The sequence below is a fragment of the Cynoglossus semilaevis genome, chromosome 4, assembly GCF_000523025.1.
Source record: "Cynoglossus semilaevis isolate Cse_v1.0 chromosome 4, Cse_v1.0, whole genome shotgun sequence".
NCBI lineage: Eukaryota > Metazoa > Chordata > Actinopteri > Pleuronectiformes > Cynoglossidae > Cynoglossus > Cynoglossus semilaevis.
The window spans coordinates 12,292,499-12,302,590 of record NC_024310.1 but is presented as its reverse complement, the minus strand read 5'-3'; the positions used below and the strand labels follow the sequence as shown (position 1 = coordinate 12,302,590).

General features: G+C 40.5%; 1 protein-coding gene across 1 annotated transcript in view; it reads right to left on the bottom strand.

Moving 5' to 3' along the window:
• mcamb (melanoma cell adhesion molecule b) overlaps positions 1-10,092 on the bottom strand; it is a 44,814-nt gene that overhangs the window by 6,461 nt on the left and 28,261 nt on the right. The window contains exons 5-15 of the mRNA XM_025055230.1: positions 5,230-5,354; positions 4,914-5,145; positions 4,246-4,313; positions 4,054-4,141; positions 3,199-3,375; positions 1,962-2,089; positions 1,690-1,825; positions 1,469-1,584; positions 1,134-1,275; positions 335-462; positions 2-15 (exon numbers count right to left, since the gene is read on the bottom strand). Coding sequence (XP_024910998.1) covers positions 2-15; positions 335-462; positions 1,134-1,275; positions 1,469-1,584; positions 1,690-1,825; positions 1,962-2,089; positions 3,199-3,375; positions 4,054-4,141; positions 4,246-4,313; positions 4,914-5,145; positions 5,230-5,354 — 1,354 coding nt within the window. The remainder of the gene's footprint in view (position 1; positions 16-334; positions 463-1,133; positions 1,276-1,468; positions 1,585-1,689; positions 1,826-1,961; positions 2,090-3,198; positions 3,376-4,053; positions 4,142-4,245; positions 4,314-4,913; positions 5,146-5,229; positions 5,355-10,092) is intronic.

Below are 10,092 nucleotides of genomic sequence, written 5' to 3'. Positions count from 1 at the left end.
TGTTTCCTTCAAGACCTGGAAGAGAAGAACAAAACCAATTGACCAAATCAGATTCGTCACAGCTATGAATGTAACGATACACTGGACTAACCATACGATATGATTCACAATTTCTTGTTCATATATATTTTATCACATTTTTTAAACAAAATGAACTCCAGACAAATTATGACCAAATACAATGGTCCTTTATTTGTAAAAATTATGCAACACACCATAACCAACTGAAATGGTCTTTATTCATGCATTTCACTAGAAAACCTTTTAGAGCACCTCCTGCTGGGAAGGAAGTGTGTGGCCAAACGGCAGGACATTTTTGTGAAGATTACTCTACCTCTCCATCAGAGGTCACCCAGGTGATGGTAGGAAGAGGATATCCTTTGACGAGACAGGTCAGGTCAACCATCGTGTCATAAGTCGCCTCTAGTTCAACGTTTTCTGGCACGATGACTTCTGGTGCGCCTAGAGAAATACGTAAATAAATTGAGCTTTTCTTCCATAACCAGAACTTACACAACAACAGCCACAAAAAACCAATTACAAATACTTAGGTTAGCGCTGATGCCTTTTTATAAACCAGTATTTGAGTATTTTAATTTTTGTACTCGATAATGAGTTCCATCAACAGTACCAAATTAGGCTGATGGCGTGAATTATGTAGGTAGGAAAGCCAGACCACAGGAATGTACTTATAGTCATTTTTCTTTTATTTTCGTTATAAAAACATATATTAGTCCCTTTTTCATCTCACAATGGGGAAATTGAGAGAAAAATATTCCAAAACTAAGAATACATTTACAAAAAATAATTATAAAAATAAATTAAATGATCTGCATAAGCTAACATAGCCAGAAAGTGAACAGAGCTTACACACTAACAGCACATTTTGTATTGAAAATACTGTCTCCTGCTGTCCAAGAGAGAACAGCTTGGTGAGGTGTAAACACTGTTGTTAAATTGTGAGGAGACATTAGTGTACTCAGAGCTAAGATTTGTCTAACTATGAAGTATCTAGATTTGATAATAGGATTAACCACTATCAGTACAACCACAATAAATACTGTGCAAAAGAAAAATCTGAAAAGATGAAGAAAACCTAAGAGTAGAAAGTAGTTCTCATGTGACAGACTCACCTAAGACCAGGACCACAAGTTCTCCAGTAGTTTCCATCCCTTCAATCTCCAGAACTGTCACCACACAGATGTACGTCCCTGCTGAGTCGAAGGTGACGTTCGTCAGGGACAAAATGTGACCGGTGGAAATCTGCTCGCCATCCTGCAAACCCCAACAGAACCGCAGGTTGAGAGACGTTTTAGTCACAACAAACACGTACAAGTATGTGCGTTAACATTTTTATCACAGCATGTCCTCCTTATATATTGTGGATGTTGGGTTAATATGTGTGTGTTGTCAGTTCATGAATAACATTTGTTGGTGCTTCTGGGAAAGTTGTGTTTGTGTTTGTGACCTTTAACCAGACTGTTTGTGTGGGAAGAGAGGAGGGAGCTCTGCAGATGGCGGTTAGAAAATCGTCTAGTTCCATCTCCACGTCATTCTTAGGATATACCACAGCCTGCTTCAGGACTGAAATGCAGCAGTGAAAAAAAGAAAGGACAAAAGAATGACTTCACCTCTGCACACAGTCAAATGAAAGCGTGGTCATGTTCACGGCGGTGCCGGTTTTCTTACAGTTGACAAACAGTGTTGTATTTCCTGAGATCTCCTCAAAGGTCTCCATGTCCAGAGAGACGCATCTGTAATCTCCACTGTTTTTCTCGGTCACATTATGAAGCACTAAAGAATTGGTATCTACCTGGAGACCAGTCTGTGGGAAGACAAGGTCATGTGATGAGCACAGAAACATCACCCGAATCTCGAATCGACTGCAGGAACGTAAGATGCAGTGGACGCTGCAGACGGAGAAGGCTGTCGAGTCTGTGATCATCTGAGTGTGTTCTTACGGGATCGTGCAAGATTGTGAAGGAGACGGCACTATTCCCATCGCCTTGGCACCGAAGCTCCACTGTGTCCCCTTCTTTGATCATGCCTTTTGGTGACTCCACCCACAAACTCACGGAAGTGGAAGGGTCTGAAACACAGATGTCAGAGACCAGAGTTTATCATGCCTCATTTAACCGCCGTGCTTCTGATTAAAGGAGAGCTCCTCTTCTCAGAAAAGAAGACTGTCACGATGATATGAATAAATTTATTTATCACATTCAATTGTAAATTCTGCTTAGCCTCACAATGGGAGGTGGTTAGTACTCTTGCCTTACAGCATTAAGACCATGGCTTGATCCCTGCTGATACCTGAGGGTCTCTCTGCACAGTTTTACCTTCTCCAGGTTTGTAGTCGTATTTGGTTTCCCTACCACTGTCCAAAAACATGCAGATTTAGTGAATATATTTCATATTTATATTGATATCAGTCATTTTTCCAAAGGGAGAAAGCCACAGGGCCCCTAGAGGACATGGAGAGGTGTGAGTGTATTAGGCAAATCTACTCCATAATTAATTCTTTAACTGGTTAGAGATTATAGTAGGAGCCTTTTTTGGGGGGGGCTTTTTCTTTTTACTTTTTTTCACAATATTCGTGTTATATTTGTTGAATAAAAACTGGTGCCTGCAGGAGTCAAATCTCTTCACTGTCAGCTGAAGTGACCATGCTGCCTTGTATTTGATTTAAGCACATGCATGTGACCTGGACAGCTGCACAGTGGAAAGTAAGCCAGGGTGTGACTCACGTCCAAGTGAGCAGAACATCTATGCTAATCTCTACACTAAAGTAAACTTTATTTCAGCTGCAATCCTTCACACTGACCGGACCCTTCGACAAACACTGTGACCAGAGGGAGTGAGCCAGTGCAGATTAGAAAATGAGGAAAAATAAGGAGGGGATCTTGAATATAAACACTAGAAAAATGACTTGAATGAGTACAGATATTTTTTTTAAAACTGAGAAGGAGATTTTCCAGGTCACATGTTTTTCTACAAATTCATAAATAGCAACTGTTGGTTTATAGTTAATCAATTCAATGAATAAAATGATCTGCATTAAATATCTACAATATTTTTATTTTAAAATACAGACATTAAGACAAATATTCCCATTGGATAATTGTAAACCCCACCTGAAGGCAGCTCTACAGCACCCTTCACTGTCTAACAGGTGTGATGTTGATATTCAGTGGAACTCACAGAGCACAGTGAGGTTAACAGCGTTGGTCTCCGTCATCCTCATTCCCCCAGGAACAAAGTATGTGACTTCACAGTAGAACGTGGCGTCTTTGTCCTCCTTGGTTAGGGTCATACTCAGCTCATTTTTGATTGAGAACAGACCAGTGGACTCTGTGGTAATACTGGGTTGAGGCTTCACTGCAGGACAGAAGGAGGTGGAAGAAAGAAAAGTATTACATTGAAACATAACATGATAATTGGTTAAGGTCATTAAGCAGATACATTTTTTAGGGAATTTTAACAACAGGGCAGAATTATGGTCACCATATATCCAATAAGCCCACCGTCCATCCATTTATTTTCACTCTAATATACAATTGATGTACATAATGTCATTTACACAGATTGTGGGGAAAAAAGTTTTAATTTCACTAAGGCGCCTGGAGCTTCAAATGCCCCAGTGTGGATTTGTAGGCTTGAGGCTGAGCTGGTGTCAGACCAGCCTCACTGAGCGCAGGGCAGAAAGTAAGTCTGCGATTAACGTTTTGATAACAACCATGCCACTGTCAAATGAACAGTGATTACTAAAATCCAACAACTCTAAACTTTCCGTTATATTTTGTATTTTTTTCTTGACAGTTTTCCCTGTTAATAATTCCATCATTTGGATTAGTCACAACTAAAAACTGGTGAGAAATATGGACAAAGATGTACGTTGACAAAGGTTTTTGTCATATTTAGATTTATCTCAATTAATCATGATTAACCGTGATAAATCCACAGCTCCCCTGTGATTAATCAGACAGGTTGAATCTAATCATTTAGAAACTAAATATTGTGGCGTCCATCGTGGACATTGGTGTCAGTTTGTCTCACCTCTGTCAGAGCTCCGCAGCGGCGTGGTGTTTCTGTACCAGGTGATGTTTGGCTTTGGGTAACCATTTTTGACTTCACAGACTCCAATCTGTATGGCAGGAGAGAATATGTGATGGTGAAAAAAAGATTTAAAAAAGGAATCTAGGTCAACTTCCTGTTTTGAATCTTCTGTTCTGTGTATGGCTCAGTTACCTTTGGAGTGTCTTCAGAGACAGAAATTCCTTTCTGCACAACGTCGATAGTGGGAAGGTCCGGCATTTCTACGTAGATATGTAGAGATGAATAAAAACTAACAGTTGAAGTGATGAATGAGAAACTTAAATAGGTGAAAATGTGATGATTAAATTTGGTTATAAACAGAGGAGAAACAGAAAGTTGATTCGTAATTTATCACAAATATGAAGAAAACTAATATTTTATATTTTGTTTCACTTTAATGGTCAAATGCGGAAAAAATGGATTTAACACTTTAACAAATAAAAAACCTCTTCCACTGAACTAGAATTAGCTCAAATATGTCTATGTAAACAAGTCACAGATGTAAGGTATTNATTAGGGATGTCCAATTTTAACTTTTTACCAATATGTCGATATCAACCAATATCGATATATGCAGTCGTTTTTCCCAAAACTGTGTTTACCGTGTCAGGAACCTACAAGCGTTTCCAGAATATTTGGTAAAACCCAGGCTTTGCGTCATCAGGTTTCATTATCGGAGGGAAAAAAAATGATAACGATTTTTACAGATATTTCATAATTATGCTAATATCAGGCCAATAATATTGATTGGTCGATGTTATCAGACATCCCTAATATAAATACATATATATAGTTGTGTAGAATTCTTATTTGAACATTACCAAAGACCCTGAGTTTCGTGCGTCCCTCTGCAGTGCCATAGGTCAGGCTTCTGATCAGACAGATGAATTCCACTTCGTCAGAAATGTCCACATCACTGATGGTCAGGACCACCTGTCCGTTGGCTAGGGTTCCGTTCACACTGATCCGTTCTGTGAACTGAGTGCCTTTTTTCACCACTCTCATGGTGGAGTCCTGCTGGTAGATCTCCTGCTTTTCCCCTGACCGTGTCACCTGATTGGAGCAGGTAGAGCCAATCACACACAAGCTTGACATAAACATCATGCACAGATGTAGAACCTGGAAAACGTGACTCACGTAGTACCACGTTATGATCATTCCTCCGATGCCGTCGTCTGATGTGAACATGCAGGTGATCTGAGTGTTTTCTCCCCTCATCACCTCCACCCTGTCCTCCATGTTCACCTCCACAATGGCCCAGGCTGTGGGAGAGGCAGAGAATGTGGAGGTCATTGAACAGATTCATGTGGAGATACTTCATGTCAGGGATTAGACCTGGTGTTATTACAGTTATTAAAGAGATTCAATGTGAAGCCGTCGTGTATGTAATATGAAGCCTGGATTATATCGTTCTGGACAAAACAATGATTTGGTCTTGAAATTATAGGAATTATTTGACAGTCCTGGGTTTACACACTAAATAGTTATGTCCAACACTGGGTCACATTTAAGGAAATCAACCATTCACATTTAACATATTTTAGACTCTAACGAACCAAAGTTGGCCCCAGGGCCTTATTTTGGCAGCCCTAATCTTAGCATTCTGGAGATTTACAATAAAATTTAGAATTGTATGTATTGTACTTTTACGATCAGATTATAAAACCGAAAAAAAAAAAAAAATAGTGTGGGAGAAAAATGTTTTAATTTCACTAAGACACCTCAAGCTTAAAATACCCCAGTGTGTATTTTTGGAGGCTTCAACCATGAGGCTGAGCTGGTGTCAGACCATCTTTACTGAGCGCAGGGCAAAAAAGTAAGTCTGCGACTAACGTTTAATAACAACCATGATGCATTCCTCTGCACGAGCTGCTGTCAAATGAACAGTGATGACTAAAATCCACCAACTTTAAACTTGTGGCAGCCAGTTCAGCTTTTACACCAGTACTTTTGTTATAGAGGAAACTCTTAATGCAGTAATTACAGACCAAACAACCATAATAAATAACAACAAGGTCTCTGAACTTCTGGTCGACGATTAGAGCTGCAGCGTCTGCATACATGTCGCATAGCATCTCACACACACACACACACAGGACATACCATAAGCACATTACCAACCATGGTGGTCTAATTTAAACTGAAACACTTGCCACAGTTCCGTCTGCCTGTCATTGACCAACTCCACCACCCGGCATCCACCTGCAGGCTGTGGGATTTTTAGGATAGCTGTTTATCATTCCTCGTATCATCTACATGTAATGTATAGGTCACTGAAAGGTCAAAATCTGCTGGCTAGCAGATTTTAGCATTGTTAGCAAACACCCAATACATGTAACTGTAACATGTACAGATACATGTATTGTTGCAACCTCAATATATGCATATATAGGAGTTAAATATCCAATGATATGGTGTGTCAGGATTTATAGCACAGCTCATTTCTCGAGATTAATTTGGTAAATTTGATGGCCCTAATGTATATATAAATGTTAAAAAATACAAAAAAAATCAATATAAAAATAATATAATATAAAGTGAAAGCTTAAGTTAAAAGATTGAACCAATCCAACAGAACATTAAGGTGAAAAAACTGACTGTGAGAGAGAGAGAGAGAGTGAAGTCATGGTGGGACAGAGTGAAGACAGTGATGCTATGACCGGAATGAGAAGCCCACCCATGTCCACATTAATGTGTTGCATTCCGACATGTCACCCTCTCCCAGGGAGAAAGGCTCAATTTACTGCCAACATAGAAGCTCCTTGTTCCTGTTCCTTGGTTCCTTGGTATGTGTCTCTGAGCAGGCAGAGGCTTTTTCCCTTCCAGGGTCTGTGGCTGTGACACACCCCACTGGTCTATAGGAAGGACCTTCACTTCCATGCCGAGTTTAAATAGATGTGTGAGACAGCAGTGGGAGCTGCAGCCTGGAGGTACGAGGCTGTCAGGTTTGATTTAGAGCTGACCGAGTGAATGTGGTCTTTCTGCTGCTGAAGGAGGAAAACACAGATCTGGTCAAATGTCCTGCATTGACCTGTCTGTACTCTCTGTCCGTCTTTGTCCTGCTGCTCCGTCAGTGTGTCATTTAAATATAAAGAAGAAAATTATCCTGTCACTCTGCCACACCAGCTGGGTGTCTATCCAGGGTCTTGGGCTTTTACCTCCCAATAACCAGGAGAGAAGATACATGTGAATACACCAGGGCTGCCAAACAGATACAATGTTTATTCTGATTAATCATGGGGTAGGTGTAGATTAATCATGATTGTTATAAATCAAAAACACTTTTTGAGAAAACTTTTTCTCACAAACTGCGTAAATAACTGATAATAAATCTGATCTGAAATAAATCTGATAAAAGGATGACTCTGCAGAAAATCTTGCGGAAACTTCGTTGTAGTACAAGTACTGATCGTGGTCTTGTTGTCTTTCACTTCATCCAGGCAGTAACAACACTTCAAGAAAAATGTGATTTTTTTCATGTATCTGGTTATTCTTTCAGATTTGTTCAGAAACCTTTTCTGTCATCATCCAGAAAAAAAAAAAATCTGACACATGGTGTTGTAGTTCAGTAAATGGCCACATGGAGCAGAACTGATGCTGATTTTAACGAATCATCTCTGCTTCACCCCTGATGTTGCATTTTAAGATTTTTGTTCTATTTTCACCTGTTCCAGCACCAATTACTATCAATTTCATCTGATTCTGTTTTTGTTTTTAAGCTGCTTCGCCTGTTTCTCCCCTCCTTGTTGTCTCCCCCCTGCCTCTCTGCCTCCCAGCCCTGTGTTTGCTGTTTACTGCTGGCTAATGGAGCTGGACAGATGCTTTCCTGTTAAAGAAATCCAATTACTCTCCCCAACAGAGACGCTATTTGGCCATTAGTGATGATGGAACAACGCTGACTCACTTGCAGACAACCCCTCCACCCCACATCCACCAGCCCTCCACCCCACCTGAGAGTTACACCACCTGCAGTGGGAATATATTTCAGAGCCAGAAGTCCAAAAGTCGGTAATACTTCACAGACTCCTTTCCCTCATGTGCTCTGTAATAGCTGTCAATCTTTTTTGCTCCAGGTAAATGTCAGCGAGATCTCATTAGGAATTTGATCAGATTCATCTCTGCATCAGTCACTGTCATGGCCCAGGCCCCTTATATTGATCCCCTCAGATAATGACAGAGAAAAGTCCAAAAGATAATAGGCTTTAAATCAGTCTGACAGAAGATCTGTTGAACCTGGACTAATAAGAGAGATGACATCAACTTTACAGGGAAGCGCGTGTGATTTTTACAAGAGGAAAAGGTGGTAGGGGGAGGAGAAAAGTGGAACAAGAGGAGAGGACAGGAAATGTCAACAAATAAATCTACTAAAAAGTTTTCTTTTTTAAAGACACAAATGGTGAAATCAATAATGGTCCAAAGATATTGTATAAACCTACCCGTACGTCATCATCATTTTTCTATTTTACAAGAGAAATAAGGGAGAAAATCACAGGAGGTGAAATGACAGATAATTTTATGTATGTATGTATATATTCCAACGCACGGTCTCAGAACCAGCACCGTTTATAATCCCACAGTGTGAGACAGACACACTCAAATGTCAGCACGGATTATAAAGCTTTAAAGAGCATCAGTTGTTCTCTCAGGAGAAACAGTCTGGGTTCTGCTGTTCCCTGGTAAAAACACAGCTTCATCTGCAGGTATCTGGTTCTGGCCTCAAAGCATCATTAGGTGAAGTCAGACAGATGAGACTAAAAAAGGGAGAACACTAATAGGAGAACACTCTCCCTACCCGGATATCAGAGACAATTTGTATCCTGACAAAAGGCTTTGATTTCACCGCAGACGTAACGATCGGTCAGTGTGCGTGGACCGGAGGCAGGTGAGAGAAAAAACCTCCTGTCAGACTGTGAGCTGCTGCGGTTGATCTTTTATGTACACCTGTGGGCCACAGACAGTCGTACACACTCTGACCCAGTGTCTATTCTGGAGTCAATATTTCAACGATGCTCCAATTTCCAAATTTTAAATGCATAATATCAATGATTAATCAGCACAATCACATCTTACATTGTACAAATAACTCATTATTTTTGCTATGAATATGCACTCTGCTAAGAGTAAATAAATGAGCCTCACCACAGTCATTTGGTGATTGTTCAGGTCAATTTGTTCCCATCTTAACCAGTGGAGAAACTTAAACCACATGGAGCTGTTATTCAGTTCAATGTGTTAGCAACGCAGCAAGGAGCAGTGAAGTACTGTAACCCTGATAAAATCTAAAGCCTCGACCATCTGATGTCGGAAGAAGTCAATAGAACAGTGTGTACAGTTAAAAATATTGTAGTCATGTCACAGATTTATATCAAATTACAGGAAGTCATTTCTTACTTCTTGTTTCACCACAATTTCACAACGTACCAAATTTCAATATTTTCCGTTCTACTGATGCTGTGGTGCATTCACAAATATTACATCTCATCCAACATAATGCCAATAAAAAGAAGCTGAAGAGGGGTCACTGACCCTGACAACACTGAAGGAGCCTGACTCAGACAACACTCACTCTGGACCGAACCTGCCTACAGACAATGCAGACTGTCAAATCAAACAACCTCCAGCTGCCTACACGCTGAGATCCATGTCAGGTGATGGGCAGACGTTCTGGAAGCGGTTCAAAGCCATTTTAAAATGTCTGTGAGTGAAAACATGGAACAGATTCTTCAGGCTTCTCTCTGACAGGTACGGTAGAAAGATCAGACGCAGCATGTGTCTGTTCAAAGGCTGGAATCTGTTTGGACATTTTATCTATTAGGTGAAGTACAGTGGTCCAACTGAAGCCTCACCCCAGCCCTGCCTCCTCACCCTCCTTCTCATGTCCATACCACAGATGGTCATCCCTGAAGGAGAGAACATACCTTCAACACATGGACTGGCATTCAGGCAGGGTGAGTCTGGAACCTCTGTTAGCAGTAATCTGAGTGTGTGACAGAATGGAGG